Source organism: Daucus carota, chromosome 4 (genome assembly GCF_001625215.2).
Source record: "Daucus carota subsp. sativus chromosome 4, DH1 v3.0, whole genome shotgun sequence".
Lineage (NCBI taxonomy): Eukaryota > Viridiplantae > Streptophyta > Magnoliopsida > Apiales > Apiaceae > Daucus > Daucus carota.
The window spans coordinates 29,533,809-29,552,695 of record NC_030384.2 but is presented as its reverse complement, the minus strand read 5'-3'; the positions used below and the strand labels follow the sequence as shown (position 1 = coordinate 29,552,695).

Here is an 18,887-nt window from a genome sequence, read left to right as displayed (position 1 = left end):
TTTTAGGATTTAAATCTAAATACGTGTTTTTTTCATATTTTTTTATCGTTGTATGTGTTCAAAAATAATTTTAAAACATAATACATAGATATTGACATTTTTTGCATGTGAAGTTAATCTTAACTAATACTAGAAATTCAGTTACAGAACCCTAACTAATACTAGAAATAAGGCAAGAGAAGGTTCTCTCTAGAACATGACCCATAATGTCATTAACTAACCTTCATATTATATTATTTTAATATACATTTTCATTATTACTTTCAGAGTCAGAGAATTTTAATTTATTTTTCACGTGACTATACTATTATAGCTCTAGCCTCTAGTATCAAAATTATATTAATAAAAATCATCAAAATGTAATTATAGTATAACATGATCAAAAAGTATGCAGAATGCACTGGGCTAAATAAACTGCAGATACAATCCGCTGTATTCTGTAATCAACCTAGTATCTCATCAATATCAAAACGACAAATATATCACTTGGGGCAATGACTTCGGTAAGAAATTACACGTGTAACAAAAAAAAAAAACCTGTGTTCAAAAATTTACAGGAAGACTACTTATAAATGCCAAGGTAAAAGGAGATGTTGATTTCCCAAATAAAGAACACCAAGGAGGGAGCTTAGAAATAACTGTTTTCGCCATTGGTGTTATTCTGTTTAGATCCGTTCTTAATTTTAGAAGGAGATGCTGATCTGCACCCTGTCGCTTCTCCTTGTGTTCCGCATGGATATTCCTTTTTGCCCAAAAAAGCGTGAGGCTAAACTTTGTCGGAGTATTTTTCCCTCCTGAGAACTGAATAATATGCCATCCATCTACACTGCTTTTCTCACCAAGCATTATTAACTCAGAATTTCCTGCAACATCTATGGGAAAGTAAAGTTGTCAATTTAAAACTGTAAAGGAACAAGGCGAAACTTATATTTTTATTACTTTAACAAAACTTGGGGAGCGTATGGTCCATAGTATATCAAACTGGTTAATTTTAATCAATGTGTTGTTCCCATGTGTTAAGTACTTGGTACTTAGTTGAGGGGTTTAATTAGATGGAACCGGAAACTCACTCCATTAACTGGGCAACTCATTCCCCACTTTTCAATGGGATCCCTAATCATTCCTACATCCAATTTCCCCATATTCACTCCCTTCATTTCCATTATCTATTTTCATTTACAATCCACACTTTCCCTTATAGTTAACTTAAATTGCAACTTTAAGATATTATAACCTATATATAATTAGGATAAAGGATTTGCTGTGGTCATGATATGGCGTGATGGTTGTAAATGAGTCCCACAAAACTAAATATTATAATATATTTCTATACATATAAGCAGTTAATATAAAAATAAAAGTAATCAACTAACACAATTAATAATATAACTATATTCACGTGATATCATATAAAACTAAAAATATGTTTGCAAGAATGAAAGCAAGTGTTAATAATAAAAATAAATTATGTATAACAATAATACATATTCAAAAGATACACGTGAATTCCATGTGTATAAGCTAGTTAGTCGTAATTACACAAAGGTCCATTTGGCAATAACTATCTTTTGAGTAGAAGCTTGAAACTTGAAACTTTAAACGTTGTAATGCAAAAGTACAAAATTTAAGCAACTTAAATGCAGCGGTCCTCGATCAAATTAAAGCCCATGACCCATGATACTCTGACTCTTTTGTTTCTATATCCGTACCCCACTTGGATACAACACTTATATATCGTGTCATATCCTTTGCCAGAAATGTGGACACTTTGACCAGCTTAAAGGCCACATAGGAGTTGCTAACAATTCAAATAATACATATGGGAAGAAAGAAGCAGAAACGAGATACAAGTAAGAAAGATGCCAAATTGAAAAAATCATTTACAAATTATGCTTGCTTGAGTATCTACTGACCATGCCTTTTTATTAATAACTTATGCCGTGTCCCCACAACCATGTCAAACATAGGAAAGTATTTCTGTGTACAAAATTTTAATCAGATACCCGTTTGGCAATTCGTTTTCGAGTAGGAGTAATATAGTAGAGAACAAAGTGTGATTGACAAAAACACAATCCAAAGTATAATTATGGTACAATGCACCTGCACTTCCAATTTATTTAAAATTTCAACAGTCACAAGAATGTAAACTGAATCACAAGCCCATAGGTATCTTGATACCAGACTATTAAAGCGAATGGTGAAAGATGGAATGGAATGCAACTAGCCACATTAAGATATTTTTGTCAATTGAGAATGCATGAATGTATATATTATTGATTGGAGTAAAGAATCTAATCTTTTCATTTTCTAGTTACATAGTAGCAATCAGCTAAACATTTTTAAAACTCTTTCAGGGAAGTTAGGATCAGTCACAATTTTATGCTGAAATTAATGTTGAGATAAGAATTACCAGAGTATGCAGAGAAGGATTAAATACTCAAAACCATACCTCGAAGACGAAAGTCTTCTATTTCATTTGTATTGATTGCAAGTGACCAGCGCGTGGAAAGTTTTGTATCAATGATAACTTCGGTGATTCTGTTATCCTCTCGGTTATCATTTTCAACACGAAGAATGGGAATATCTGACTTGCTCCACCCACTTTCGATACCATGTTGTGTCCAACACCCATACTGTACTGAAAATGTAACAAAATCAATTTTTTTATCCCTTCCACAAACAAACCCCTCACCAATAATTTCTGCCTCCTTGGTCAACTTTCCAGGCGCTGATGAAAACAAAGAGATGTATGAACTTGCTTCTTTTCCCTCATATATCCCAGTTGTGTCCACAACATGCACGACCTGCGAGTCATTTAAGACAATTTATGATTTACTCATGTATAGGGTCCTTCAATTAAAATTTAATTTTATATTTCTGCCACATCGAAAATTAGAATGCATGGAAACTAGTATGATATGCTCAATGATTTTAAGAGTACCACCTACATTCAAGTCACAGACAAAACACAATATTTTTACTGTCAGATATTTAATACTTTACTGCATTAAAAAACTTTTAAGAAATGTGGACAATGTAAGAATTTTAAATTGTCCATTCATTTATCAGAATCATGGGAACACACACACACAACAGAATCATATTAGAAATAGATAAGTGAAGAATTAGAAAACAAAAAGTTTTTTGTTTTCAAGTCGCTCAATTTACACAAATTACTTTACAATCTAGGTACACTCATTGAATAACTTTGTAAGTAATTGGTGATTAAGGAATGAAGCAATTAGTTGCTAATACAATACATACATTTACTGTTCTCGCAATGTCTTCAGTAAAAGCGGGCACGATACCAGATAACACTGCTGCCACAGAGAGCCCAAAAAGAATGCATGTTGCAATAGATATTGTGGTTTTTGCACCTGTGAACAATAGTTATCAGTTGAATGCTTCAATTAATCAAATAATTATGAAAGAGAAGGGACGATTTCCTCAGATTGTGATGTCCGGATCCACCTTAAGTCTAACAAAGATACAAGCTCTCTTTCCTTTGAGAAGATATACATGTAATTACTACCTGTCCTACAATATATCATAAGTCCGTTTTAAATTTGGTCTAAGCACTAATGAAAGAAAGCTGTAATAGAAAGGAGCACTTATATAAAAGTGGTCCTATACGTGAAACATTGCTGAATTTTGCTAGAATTTGGATATAAGCATTACAGATAGCAGAACAAATATTATTATTCTTCCAAGAAGTATATTATAATATAAATACTTAATGAGGCTAGTCAAGGATCATCAAGTACTTCCGTACTGAACATGAACATAGCCTATCACCTCTACTTCAGAAAAAAAGATGGCATACAAAAATTAATTGCACGTCATTACAAATTATCAAGGGAAAACTTGAAATCAGGTTTATACATCAGCTAATATCCACTTTGCTGAAAATCTAGCTACAGCTTTAAAAACGGACAGCCTGCATACTTCATACGACTACCACAAGTAATTATTTTTTAAGGACTTGAGCAATGGATAAAAAATTATAATCTTTATTCGTAGGTTTTGGAACTCAATGCAAATTAGAATAAGATAAACAAGAAGTAGATAGGTAAAGCTCGGTAAAAGAGATCATATGACAATCCCAAAGGGGTTTCTAGGAGTTCTCACTCCCCTTTTCCCGATGGGATTTTGAGAGGAGTGATAGCACATAACTCTCCCGTTTAATATTTGGTCCTTCCCCCTTAGCAACTAACGTATCACTTTTGAGCTGAATATATGTTATAATGAAAGAATTATCTTGGAACCTGTTTCCAATTGTTATAGGTTTATAAGTCTATCAGAAACTTAAGCAACAAAGCTTCTATATTTATATTGATTAGATCTAACACAGTAATAATAACCCACAAGGTAGGGTACTTACACTAAAACAACAGAGCTAGCAGACATCTACAAATTACTTGCATGCATCCTATTTATTCCATTTCTCACCCCTATTCCCTCTTTCTTTTTCTGGCATGTACAATTCAGCATTACACTTTGTTCACTCTTCACTCTTAAATCTCATGTAGTTTAGTGCAATAATGCACTTTTTCTTTCTTCCTCTATCATCTCCACCACGTAATTTTAGTGCATTAACATGTTCTTTCTTTCCTACTCTTTCATCCAGTAATAATTACCAATCATTTTTCATCTTAACTCCTGCACCCTATGTGGCAATTTAATAAAAAATGATATAAGAGGAAGAAGATACAAATGAATATCTGGGATGTTTATATCATATGACATGCAACTTTCAGGTTAAAGCTGACTGCTGACGCAAGTCATTGCTTTGGATTCAGTACATTACTTTATTTACATCTTCAAACTACATCTATTTAATTAACATATCTTATCTCACAGCAACATACTGGTAGCAAGTTTAATTAAAAAAAAGAGCATTACAAGAAAAAAAACCTGATATGTGAACATATGATAGAAGGTAGACCAATGTGAGGCATACAACTGCTGCAATATATACAGCGAGTATTACACTCCCAAGCCACTCAGGTGTACCTCCAGGATTCCTGCACAACCAAGTATGGATTAGCAAACCACTTCTCCTAGACTATCAAAATGACAATACATAAGCAAGAAAGCAGTTTTAATTAAGAAGAAAGTATTTATGAAGCTAATAATATGTCAGCCAAACTAAGGCAAGTAACAATCTAACAAAGTGATCGTTTGTAGTAAACAAAACAAACTACTTTTATTTTATACAAAGAATATAACAATCACGTTTTTCTGCCATCATCACGAGGCTTTTTAGAGTAAATTTCAGGATGGTGACTAAAGTTTTCAGATTTTTACAAAATGTTGGCTTATTTAAGGAAATAGCAATAATTTGACCAGTCTTATCTTCTTCTTTTTTTAAGAAAGTGACAGCGGTCAACTACCATTAATGGTGTGCCTTTAAGTATTAAAGATTAAGCGTAAATTCAATATGGTGGCTAAAGTTTTCAAAATTTCACAAAATGTTGGTTGATAATCAGCCAATATCTTGTGAAAATCAGAAAAATATAGCCAACATCTTGAGATTTACTCTTTAATTTTTAATACTTAACGGCATAGGGCATATGGTTAAATGGAATTGACGGGGGCCACTATTTTAAAAAGAGAAAGAAAAGACTGGCCAAGTTATTGCTATTTTGGAGAATCAGCCACTATTTTGTAAGAGTCTGAATACTTTAGCCACCAGTCTGAATATAGGTGATCGCAGAGCATTATTACAAATAGACATGATAACAATCTTGGTGGTTCCAATTTCCAAATAAGCTTTAGGCCTTGGAATTTAAATTATATATTAATTTTAATAGAAGTTCCAAGAAGATCGGACTTCCTGATAAAACCATTTCTCACATGTCGAAGTAATAAATATATATCATTGATGCAGACCGTGCAGAAAGGTATATTAATATTTCAAATGTCCTAGGTTTTAAATAAGTTTTTATAAAGAGGTAAGTAAAGTATCCGTATTAGGCCGATTCAGACACCCAGTAAAAAATCCGAAATTGTGTACTTGTGTTTATCACAAAGTGTTCAATAAAGTTCGACTATATGCCTCAATTAAAACAAGGGAACATCTTGCAGAAGTACAATACAGAGACACCAAACAATTCAATGGGTAGTAAGCACCAGATGCATGAACACATATTATAAACAGCTGTCGTCATATATGGGCAAGAGAAACAAACAGTTTTACCTTTCAAATCGCACAGCAGTTCCAATTAGTGTTGCAGCCAACCGAACAAACATCCCAGAAGATATTAAAAATGGCACCAACAAGCCCAACAAAAGGGTAATCGTTTTCAGTGGCTTCGGGAGGCGAGCCGGAGATAAAGTTGCTTCAAGCAAGCCATCTAAATAACCGAGCAGATAGGTCAGGTTTACTAAAAGCCATCAAAAAATTTCAATAACAATATTTGTTATTGATGGAAGAAAATGAAATTGAAAGCATGCATATTTAAATTTGCACAGGACCTGTATATTTTGTAAATTATAATGATTCTTTTAGTATTTAATAGAAACTAGTACTCTCATATTTTTCAAAATATATCTATTTTTTTAATATGTAAAGTATATTTTTGTTGTAATTTATTTCAAACTTCCAAAATTTTAATATTCTGCAACATATATCATTTAACAAAATTTAATTTCAATATTATTAAAATACAAAAAAGAATTACATTGGCAAATAAAGGTAGAAAACATACATAAGCCGTCCTGTGCCCCCTTTATTAGATTTGTCAAATTTTTGAAAATAGATATATTAATAGACATTAAACACTGAGGTCTATCTGCAGAACTTAAGCATGTCTATGGTGGCTGCTAACCAGTTAGTTAGATTTTGATTTCGACTTTGGCTATTGAAAGACATTAAAGTGTTTGTTGCTATATTAGCTCATCAGTGTCAGTTTATCTACCAAGAAAAGAACTTCTATACTTACATGAAAATGCCGGCGAGACTAACCAAACAAGAGCTATATAGGAAGATCCAATTTTATAGAAATTTCCAATCATCAGAAGAACAAGCCACTGCAGCAGACCAGCTTTATACAGCCATCTTTCAGCATCCAATTTTATCAAATCAGCTTTAAGCACGGGTGAGAGATTAACATTTCTTCTAGAAATTATACGTGTCAAATATGATTTAAGAATGATGAAACCCAGATGTTGGCCGGCCAATGCCCCCAAAAGAGAAGGACAGACAAATAAACCAACTACCAACCATGGACTTGAAATAAAAGGCACTGGTGATGTAGAAATGAAAGGTAGTACAAAGGCAACAAGAACAGAAAAACTGACTGAACATATCCACATGAGGAGTACACTCAAAAAAGATAAAGCTAGAGATATTGCAGCAGGATAGCCCCCAATAACCACTGATGTACCCCATATTAGAAGTGACTGCAAAATAACTGAATTGTGCAGCATGCTGGCAAGACGCTGACGGTACACGATCATATATGTTCCCTGAGAATGAAAGTATGTCCAGATCACTATAAGAAATCACCATGAGAAGTTTATGTAGCAGGGAGGAAGTTCTTAAACCAACAAAAACTGAACAGCATAGAATAACATAAACACCCATTAGTATAAAATACCAATATGTCAAAATATATAGCAGAGTCCTTCCCACTGTTAACAGCTCCGTCTACTGACTCCATCTTAGAAAGATAAGAGGAAGCACCAGCTCTTTGCAAAAAAGCAAGCATGTTTTCTCCAAGATGCTGGAGAGAGCCTGACGTTAGAAGCTTCAATTTGTCGTTCTGCATGAAAGGATATCAAATCGCCATCGACAAACTAAGTTAGAGATTGAGACTTAATAAGTAAGACACCTATTTTAAATTATAATAAAATAATTTACATTTAGGATTTAATATTCCAGCTTCAAGTGGATTCACGGGTACATATTATTTGACCACTTTAACTATACTTAACAAAATTTACAAGTCAGTTTCTAAGATAGATAATATATATGGGTAAAAGAATCAAACCCTTGTATCTAGAGAAATTACTTGAGATGACAGTAAGCCATCATCTTGGGATGATGGGAGTTCATAAACAATGATCATATTCATCATGAGGTCAAAAATTTGCATTTTAATAAACACTTTAATAATTGTAAATTTTACTGCCAGATCAAAATCATAGAACATGGTCAAAGAACTTAGTGTTTTAGCATTAAAAATATGTTGATGGAGGATGGGAAAAAAGAATTGATCTATATGTTATTAATTGGTTTATATTTTTCTAGTGTAGAGATAAATAGTAGAATTTATCTGTATGTTATATGCTGTATAGTTATGTAGGTTATTTTAAAATAAGCCCGATTGTTTACAGGCCTTGGTCCATTAGGTTATGTTTTAGGGTTTCCATTCGCTATACAAGTCATGTATCCCCACATGTAGACTTGATTATTGAGATATTTTAAAATATGGAATTGGGTCTCTTATGGGTTGCGATCCATAGTGTTTCTCCCTTCTGCAGTTGGGTAACTATAAACTCTTGGGGTAGTGGGTTTTCTGAGGTTAACCCTCCGAATAAATGGCTGTTCTGCATCATATATGATAATCATATGTTTAGCAATACCTTTGTATGATATACAGCAGTTGTATCTACATATGCAAAGTCAAGTCCTGAAAGACCAGCAACTTCTTTGTACACTTGAAAGTCTGTAGCAGACTTTATAACTCCAGAAGAAAATAGATCCTGCACAACTAGAGTAGATCGGAATATAAGATACAGAATGAAAATACAGATATATTCGTTGTTAATGGAGAAAAAAATGTTTATCATTCATAACCTCCACAAGGATATATCAAACCTGAGCCAGAATTTGTCCAGATGGATACTTCGCTACCATAGCAAAGTTCTCGATAGCCCATGGATGGGGACCAGCCTATTGAAATGAAGAGAATTTAAAGTATAACTTGGTACAATGACAAAATCTAGGAGTGAAATGGAAAATCAAATGTAGTAAGGGGATAATGAAGTCTCTTTTTATTAAGCGAACAAGGTTTTGTATAAGGTTTTGTACAACAACGAAGGATGCTCGATTAAATATGAAAAGTAGATAAACAAGTTAAAAATTAATAGATTAGATGAGACCTGAAATATGCTAGAAGCCCCACCAACTCCCATAGCTTCCAAGTCAATAGCCATACGAATTGTACTGCTCCAGGGATGCTGTTATATCATAAAGTAGAGTTATTTTATACTTACGACTTCTGCATCTAAAAATGACAACTTATTTTCGTGAAAAAGTTGTAAATATAAACACTTCTATGTTGCCTATAACAATTTTTTCCTGGTGATCTTTGGTTAGATTTGGTATGTTGGCAACGTAATTGCTGTTGATGCAGTGGCAGACCCAGACCCAGGGCCAGAAATTATTCTGCTGGGAGGCACCAAATGCATAGACGGAGCTAAGGGATGACACAAGTAGGTCCTGACATACAAATATATATACACATAAAATTATATATATATATACATTATAGTGTTTGTATTTAAAGATTAAATTTTATTTTTTTAATTTTAACTAAATACAAAGGACCACTTCCATCAAGTCCAACTACTCCAATCAGGTCTTCATTTGGTCTTTTAATTACTCCCTCCGTTTCAAATTAGTAGTCCATTTTGAATTTTTCTGGTCAAATTGACCAATTTTTAACTGAAAATTAAAACTGTTAGTTTATGATTTTAAGAAACTGAAGATTACATTTAAAAGTAGATTATATATACTTTCTAAATATACATTTCTTACATTTTTTTCAATTACATAATATGTAAATTCCAATAAAAACTTGGTCAAGTTGACCACGGAAAAAGTTAAAGTGGACTACTAATATTAAACGGAGGGAGTATTTGCATTATTTATGTCTGGCATGAATGACTAGGTTCTTAATTAAAGATTTGAATGAAGTATATGCTAAATTTGAATGGGTATCTTCTGGAGAATTTGGTGTTAATTGTGTAATATCAAAGGAAGGAATTGTTGGGACTAAAATATCAAGAGAATCTACCTGTTAAGGTAGATAATAATTCCTCTACCCAAGCGCTCTTAAAACATCATATTAACAATAGTATGTAGGCAAATCCAACCAGGGATGTAGAAGTTGTGTAAGTGTGCCGTAGAAATTGCCAAATTGATACTGTATACAATGCAATTTTAAATTGCAATAGAATATAAAATCTGAGCCATTACATAACTGTTGCACGAAATATATAATTTGTAGTATTGAAATATTTAAATTCTTTATGTGTAACTTCTACAAAAATTTATATACCTAACTATTATTGTTGAAAATTGAGTTTAAAGGGCTTCGGTAGAGTTATTATCTACCTTGTCAGATATATTCTCTTTACCCTAAGTGGACGATCACTCAAATATCACCTAGTGATGTGTGGGTGATGTGTGTCATTATTAATAAAAGTATACATTAGCAGTGACTTTTACATATATAATTTTGCATATATATTATATTCTAGAAAGCAGGGATACTCCAAAGAGGAGAAGAACTGCGAATGGGACACGCGGGGGTGCGGGGGTGCGGCGGAGTGCGGCGGGATACGCACGGGATACGCCACGTGGCGTATCGGTGGAGGCAGCGAGGGGGATACGCGGGGGTGCGGGAATGGGGGTGCGGGAATGGCACGATTTGTAATTTTGAACAACTTTTTTTTAAAAATAAAAACTTAAAATAACCTGGTCAAATGAAAAGAAAAGACGGGTCTGGGTCAAAATTAGGTTTTTGTACGAGAGAGAACAGAGGCGGCGACTCCAGCGATACTTCAATCATCGATCTTCAATCAAATCGACTCCAGCTCAACTTCAATCATCAATCTTCAATCAAATCAAGATCTCCAGCTCAACTATTTCGTTTGGTAAGTGTGTTTTTGACTTTTTGTATATCTACTCGTGTGTATGTATATATAATTGCTCGTGTGTGTGTATATTTATATCTCTGGTATGGTATGATTGATTAATTGGTGATTTGGGGTTATGTGGTATACTGGTATTAGTATATATCTCTGATACGTTTTGATTTTTGAATTTTAAAAGATTTGGTTTGTTATATATGGAAGATTTGATTTGGTTGGTTATAAATGGTAAATTGCAATAATTTAGGAACTGTTATACGGCTTGATTTGATTTGGTTGGTTGTATTAATATTAATTGCTTGTAATCTTATTCAGTAATGGAGTTCATGTCAAACTCGGCTACAACTACAAGTACAGGAGGCTCTAATTCGGTCAGCCAACCATCACAAAGTGTGCCAGTGGATGAAAACACATTGTGGAGGCATGTTACTAAAGTTGCAGTAGCCAAAGAGAGAGGGGGAAACACTAAATTTCGATGCAATTTCTGCAACAAAGAATATACAGGTTCACTGAACCCAAGGTATGTATTTTCCAACTGAATTTCAGCTTGTACATGTGTTATTTTTACCACTGACTTTTAGTGATAAACATTTACAGGTATTACAGCAATACATGGCTTAATGCAGCTCCAGACCGCCTTCCTCCTCATCAAGATATCGAGCTATCGGAAGAAAGAAACAAGTGCATTAAAAGATATTTTCCAGATGGGGAGGCAAGGAAAGCTGTAAATGTTGAATTTGCTCGCTTTTCTGGACAGATGGATAGTTTTGGAAGTGCAGACTCTATTGAAGATAGAGGCACTGAAGATCCTAAGATGTGGTGGCTGGTTTATGGAGCTTCTGCTCCAAATCTTCAAAAAATAGCTTTAAAGCTATTAGGACAGCCCTGCTCTTCTTCTTGCTGCGAAAGGAATTGGAGTACTTATTCTTTTATCCACTCGGTTAAAAGAAATAAGATTCTTCCTACTCGGGCAGAAGACTTGGTTTATGTCCACACCAATCTCCGGCTCCTTTCTAGAAAGAGTGATCAATACATTAAGGGAGAGACCAAGTTGTGGGATATAGGAGGTGATCGTTTTGATCCACTTGATGGTGCCGAAGAGCTCGAGATTGCTAGTCTTTCTCTTGACGAGCCGGAGATGGAAGCCATGATTATGCTCGATTGAATCACTTAAATTGCACTAGTTATTTATGTGTTTTAGTTATCAAGACTTAAGGATGATTAATTTAGTTATTCCACTATTTTGTTCTACTTAAATGCATCTTATGTATTATTTATATATATATAAATAATATTTTTATTATTTTAATATTTGCCGTATCCCCCCGTATCCGTATCCCCATATTTTGGAATTTGACGAATTCCCGTATCCCCGTACCGCGCACCCGCACTCCCGCACCCGCACTCGTGCTTCCTAGATTATATTTGATATAGAGGCCACAACGAGTCACTTTTAAATATAGCTCCTATACCTGATGCCAAGAAACACCCATTTTCTTCTTATAATAATAGTAATAAACTTCCGAATGTTATAAATATAAATATTAGGTGTTTACTTATTTTGTTGTTGGTTCTCACTTCTTACCTCCTTTCTGCTATGCATTTATTCCTTTTTTTTGTTTTTTCATTAAATTAGATGGAGCATCCAGGGTACCAGAGTGAAAATTTATAATAGAGAAAATGAGTATGAGGAAAACAAAAATCAATAACACATTGCTCCATATAGGGAGACATTACGTAATGTTAAACACATTGCTACCAGCATATTAAAGTAGCACGCTCTTTAGGGAGTTCATCCATAATCCAGAGATAAGAACCTCCAGCCCCTGAATGATACCTTAATATAACTTCTATATTAATGTCGGCAACAGAGTGCCTAAACCTAAAAAGAATTATGTTGGTAGTTGTGTAAAAGAAAGATTTTGCTAAAACCAAACGTAAACCGCAAAGGAGTGACTTACAATGGGTTGGCTAAAATATTAGAAGACTCATAAAACTACTACATGTCGCACAAAACTTAAATCCAGACTATGTTAGAGGAAACACAACCATTTACATAAAGTTGGCATATATATCAATCGTGCTTTCTTTAACAAATGACCATATTAGGCTAAGGTCTAGGTACATCTAACCCTCCAAGAGCCACTTGCAATTAGTTTGGTTTATTAGAATGAACACTCGATACAACCAAAAAATTCATTCAACAGAGAAATAAACAGTCTGAAGGAATCTTAATAACTCAGCCTTTACTAGGTGTAAATAATCCAGAATACACTAACCTGAGTTATAAAGCTATGAGCACCATTTAAGCCCTCCTCTTCCCCGGTGTTAAATAAAAATATAACAGCATTTTTGAATCCATGAGCCCACTGGGAAACTCCTCGGGCAAGTTCTAACATCACAGCCACACATGAACTGCAATCTCCAGCTCCTTCCCTGTTAAATACAAAGGAAGAATAATTATCGCTGAAGTTGCATACATTTTAGAGCTTGGAGTCTGGTCTAAATTCTACAGCCTATTTAACCAAGGTTTCAAATAACTGCAAACTCTAATATATCCCATGACAAATTTCTAAAATATTAGCAAAACACATTTCTGTAGTGAATGACTTCGAGCAAAACTTGGCGCAATATGCTAAACATAGCAGCATTATATTCTGTTATATTTGGCAGAAATCATATCTAGATAGTACAAAGTGACATCCTGAGGCTTTTGGTTTGGGTCCGGAACATTTAGGCTCAACAATTGTCGACAACCAGATAGTTAAGTCCCACCAATCATATGAACACGTTGTGGAATGTCTCGATTTCATTTGCCAAAGATAAATACACAACATGTCCCTATTTAACCAAAAGTCTTATCTTCAAAATCCTCCTTGAGCACAAACATATTAACCGACAATCATTGCCAAATTGTTGCTAAAAACATATGCAATTCTCTATATCTACATGAGAGTTACCCCCTCCCTCCCTCCCTCTCTCCCCCCCCCCCCCCCCCTCTCTCTCTCCCCCCTCCCTCTCGCATCTCAAGGTCAGGCGTCGATGAGCATATTGAACTATCCATGTGGCTGAGAGCCCTCACAGCTCAGGAACAACGACGCAATTATCAAGGGTGCGCTCTACCACTGAGCTAACAGCCCGTTGTGCGAGCCTCCTGCTGGGGACCCGCTATGCCCAAAGCGAGAGAAACCCCATCCCTCTCTTTCCTTTTTTCGCCCTCATATCGCAACGGGGAATCACTAGTAATCACCGGTCAGCCATACGGCAGTAAATTCGTTCCCGGGCCTTGTACACGCAGCCCGTAACACTATGGGAGCTTGCCATGCCCGAAGTCGTTACCTTAACCGCAAGGAGGGGGATGCCGAAGGCAGCGATAGTGACTGGAGTGAAGTCGTAACAAGGTAGCCGTAAGCCGTATTGGAAGGTGCAGTTGGATCACCTCCCTCCCCCTCTCCCTCCCCCCTCCCCCTTCCCAAGACAATTCAGCAGTATACTTTGTTTTGTTATCCAATAGAGCATTGTTCATAGTCAACAACTATATTCCAACTGATCATAGCACATAAATGGTAAACTGCACTGCAATTCTTTAACAAAATCATAATCCTCGAAACTGTTTCATTTACTACTAAAATTAGTGGTGTGATTAAGAAACCACTTTATCATTTATCGTTACAAAGCAGTAAAGTAATAGGAAGAAGTTTTGGTTTGAGTTTTATCAAAATATTGAACATACTGAGAGTACGTTTCAAATCATGATCCTTTGTTGTAACACAGCAAAGTTTACTAAAAAATATTCACCTACTATAGTTTCATATAAAACTTATTCAAGTTTGCCTCGTAACACAAAGTAACAGAAACAGATTAATCAACTTCCCAAAAAAGGGATGCATGCTTATAATAAAACTTAAAACATAATCTAGAAACACATAAGAAAATTATTTAAATATTTTAGTGAAACTGACTGCAATATTAAAATGAAAATAACGATACTGAAGTAGGGACATGAACTTTAAACTACGAGATAAAAGCACACCACTGACATGACCAAGTACTCATGTGGCATCACATATTAGCCTCGTTAAGAAAGAAAAGTAATAACTAATTATTAAATACAAAAAAGGATGTAGGAAGCATACGCTGCAAAAACTGTATCAATGTGAGAAGAGACCAGGATTGCATTTTCTTCCACTTCAGATACATACTTAGGCAAGATCCTTAAAACAACATGAGTCAGATCTGAATACGCAACAGTTCTCCCCTTAAAAAGGCCACCAACCATAATATTAGCACCAGAATTTACATGGAACAAATCCACTTGAACATCAACCTCCCAGTGTGCACTTTTCTTAATGCTTTCAGCAGCTGTCAAGACATACTGCAACAGATAGAAAGATCACCGCAGATTGTGAATAAATTATGAAAAGATGGAACTAAACAAAAAAATTTTAGTAATTCGCCCACAGAGTGAAATAATACTACGAAAGAATAGACCATGGCAATACAAGAGAATGTAAAGAATAATGTTAAGCGGTTACCATCACATTAGAGAAAGTAAATGGTCATAATAATGTAGAGAACTCGATACTGAATATGTGCTCCAGCAAATATCTATGTACAAAATTTTAGTAAAAAAGAAACACTCGAGATCTTATTTCATGTCAGCAATTAATAAAGAGTATTACAGGGTATGCTGTTCTTGTTAAAATTAATAGAAAGAAAGGGTTAAAGTTGGATGGAGGTGGGTCAGCAGTTGTGTCCGTACTTTTTGCTTTTCAGTTGATATGAAGAGGAAACCTCGATCTTGGTTCAAAGCCTCAAACATTTACCCTGTCTCTAACTATTCCAATAGATGATAGAAAGAAAGGGTTTTAAAGTCAAATGGAGGTGGGCCAGCGGTTGTCTCTACACTGCTTGCTTTTCAGTTGATATAAAGAGGAAACCTCAATCTTCGCTCAAGCCCTAAAACTTTATCCTGTCTCTAATCCTTCAGATGGATGTACGACACAGAATGTTAAACACTAGTAATGGGTAAGGATTTAAGGACCACTTTATACTGCTGCAGTGGACTAAAACTTTTTCCCTACCTCTTAATCTTTAGATCATTGTTTAGAGCAGAATAGTGAAGGCCTAAACAGTGGTGAGGGGTGACGATATGAGCTTTATGCTGAAATACCTATAATGAAGGGGAAAGTTAAATATTCCCACCTTCAGTTTGCTAATGATATAGTCGGGAATAAGGGGGGGGCATGCTGGACGTAACCCATACGTGCGACTCTCGCATACGGCTCGCACAATTCTCTTTCTTCTCCAATATCATCAACTATCCACAGATACAGCATCATTTCTAATAGATTTTAGGGGTTTCCTGAACTCGTATTTCACGTGTTTAACTGTATTTGTATGAACATCGATTCATAGGGAAACCTAATTTGTTGGTTGTTAGGATTGCACTAACAACTGCATCAGCACTCTTCTTCTTAGACTGTCAGTACCAAGGAAGGGCAGTTTAGTACTTTCATATTACTTAACACGATATAAAATCTTTAAATAGAAGTCTGAGTTTTATTTATCAGTATGTTGAATTTGAATACATAAAATGGAATCTGTTTCACCAACTGCTTCTCTCTCTATAACTGTTTTCTCACCCTAGAATCCTAGCTTTCTCTACAATTTATGCTTTGTTTTCTTCACACTCACCTAAACTTCTGTTTCTGCAATTATACACTCAGATCTCTCTCTATATCTGCCATATCTGTTTGTTTCAATCATATAAAACCAGAAAACCTCAAAACAGTCACAAAACAGGTTAGGAACTCGCTGATTCCTAACATTGGTGCCTACACCTATCTGTTATTCAGAGGCTTCCTGGCTCTTGATATTTGATCAGCACATCCTATTAGAACATAGAATATATGTACAGACAAATTTTCAGCCATACTGTTCAAAAAAATCAAGCAATCATTACATAGCCTTTAACATAGGTTTGGAAGATGCAGATGATAGTAAAGCCCTAACTACCTTTTGGATTATAGCTACACGTTCTTTTAAGCTTGTAGTAACAAGTTTTGCACCACAACTACACTCCTTCATCCAATTCCAACTTAGTAGGTAGTGACCTTATCATATTGTTCTTCATGTATTAGTGCAGATAGCGAGTGTGTATATGAAGCTAAGGTAAGAAAGACCAAGTGAAGGACAAAAAATATACCACCAAATGTAGACAGACACAATCAAAAAAATACCTGCAAAGCATGATCCAAAACATCAGAACCTACAGGATGAGGACCCAACTCAGTCAACGCCTTCACATGCTTCATCGCTTCCTCCTCTGAAAACCCCCTCTTACCAGCCTGCTGAGCCGTAAGAGGCTGAGGCAAGACCTCAAACTGATAATGATGAACAGCCCACGAGCCTTGTATAATCAGAACAAACAAGGCCAATATCACATACGTCGACCTCTTGGCCTTGCTTGAATTCTCACCACTCTCCCGTACACTACTACTAACATCGCTAGCATTATCATCGCTAACAGGTGCTGCCACAGAACCTTTAGACCTCTTTCTCATCCTCGAATCACGCAAACACCTACTCACAGATGTAAACCACAATTTGCCCAAAAGTATAAGAACAAATACATAATAACAGTACCAATCAAAATATCAATCCAATTCGCTCCAAATCACCAATATCAGTTTACACAAGCCTATATAAACATATAATTACATATCATCCAGACAGAACCTAATTATAATCAAGCTACTATAGTACATATAAAACATAAGTATACACATACGGATGTAACAAGATTCACATGAAACAAAACATGAAGTAAGAAGATTGGATAACTTAGAATTAAAGTACCTGTATAGAATTTGTCTGCGCCCACAATTATCAGTTTTGTGAGGTTTTTCTTGAAACTAACAAGGTTGTTAAAAGTACTGACCTATGAAGACTCTGTGTGATAAGTGTCTTTAGTTAATCAAAGTAGGGTCCTGGTCCACAGCCATCGATGGCTGTGGACAGGTTAATTGGCCTACAGTTTTCTGGCCGTTGGATGCATATCCAGCGGCCAGGATTATAACAAAATTTTAACACGTCTAGCGGTTTTTAACCGCTAGACGGGGAAAATGTGTCTAGCGCGCTAGACACATTTTCCCCGTCTAGCGGTTAAAAACCGCTAGACGTGTTAAAAAAAATGTTATAATCTGGGCCGCTGGATATGCATCCAACGGCCCAGAAACCATATGCCATTTACTGCGTCCCTGGCACTCGACTGCCAGGGACCAGCACCCATCAAAGTACAGTATCTCAAACTCATCTGGGCTAGCCGGTCAATGAACCCTGTTGTAGTATCCTAGACTACAAGGTCTCTAGAGTTTGCCTTTAACTTAAAAAAAAATGTTTATTACTTAAAAACAAGAAATTATTTGTAAATAAAAATAATTTTTATTTATATTAATTTAGTTTTTTGATATTTATATAACTTATCAGATATAATAATAAATTATATTTTAAAGTGACTTGTACAATTTTGTTAAATCAAATTTTAAATAAAAATAAATTATCAAAAAAGTTAGGATTTTCGATTTCTCGTATAACGTACAAATAAACTGATTTTGACTTATAAACCTACAAATCAATATACTTATATAAAGGAGAAGCGAGGGGCGTGTAGGTGGCGCCTCTCACATCGCTCCGTTCTATTTTTCTAATTTTTTGAAATTTTTGGATAAATCAATATACTTATATAAAGGAGAAGCGAGGGGCGTGTAGGTGGCGCCTCTCACATCGCTCCGTTCTATTTTTCTAATTTTTTGAAATTTTTGGATAAAAAATATCAAAAATTAGAACTACCTTTTTTAGTTTCGGATATATTAGAAGCAAGTTTCAAAATCTGATTTTGTTTCAGATTATTTATGCAATATAGTAACTTGAAAGTTTTAATTTGATTTTGTTTCTATATAGAGAAGCGAGGCGTGTAGGTGGCGCCTCTCACATCGCTC

At 35.0% G+C, this 18,887-nt stretch overlaps 1 protein-coding gene across 3 annotated transcripts; it reads right to left on the bottom strand.

Moving 5' to 3' along the window:
- Nucleotides 1–376: 376 nt before the first annotated feature.
- On the bottom strand, nucleotides 377–17,880 carry LOC108218711 (uncharacterized). Of its 3 annotated transcripts, none has more exons than XM_017391787.2 (14): nucleotides 17,746–17,880; nucleotides 17,127–17,469; nucleotides 15,021–15,259; nucleotides 13,164–13,320; nucleotides 9,109–9,186; nucleotides 8,825–8,899; nucleotides 8,590–8,709; nucleotides 7,602–7,766; nucleotides 6,945–7,470; nucleotides 6,200–6,356; nucleotides 4,915–5,024; nucleotides 3,265–3,377; nucleotides 2,450–2,804; nucleotides 377–872 (listed from the first exon to the last, which is right to left on the bottom strand). In XM_017391787.2, exons 2-14 carry the CDS (start codon nucleotides 17,448–17,450, stop codon nucleotides 544–546), a joined length of 2,748 nt encoding a protein of 915 aa, XP_017247276.1. In that variant the 5' UTR covers nucleotides 17,451–17,469; nucleotides 17,746–17,880; the 3' UTR covers nucleotides 377–543. The 3 variants fall into 3 exon arrangements, with proteins under 3 accessions (XP_017247276.1, XP_063947452.1, XP_017247277.1); XM_064091382.1 differs by having other exon boundaries at nucleotides 377–863; XM_017391788.2 differs by having other exon boundaries at nucleotides 8,590–8,717; nucleotides 17,746–17,861.
- Nucleotides 17,881–18,887: the final 1,007 nt, after the last annotated feature.

Excerpts from the sequence above, each read along its gene's own strand:
- LOC108218711 (XM_017391787.2), bottom strand. The coding sequence starts at position 17,450 with ATGAGAAAGAGGTCTAAAGGTTCTGTGGCAGCACCTGTTAGCGATGAT. Across the intron at positions 7,767-8,589 it reads CTGCTGTATATCATACAAAG|AACGACAAATTGAAGCTTCT; the intron begins GTATTGCTAAAC and ends CCTTTCATGCAG. Across the intron at positions 5,025-6,199 it reads ACTGCTGTGCGATTTGAAAG|GAATCCTGGAGGTACACCTG; the intron begins GTAAAACTGTTT and ends TTGGTTGTGCAG.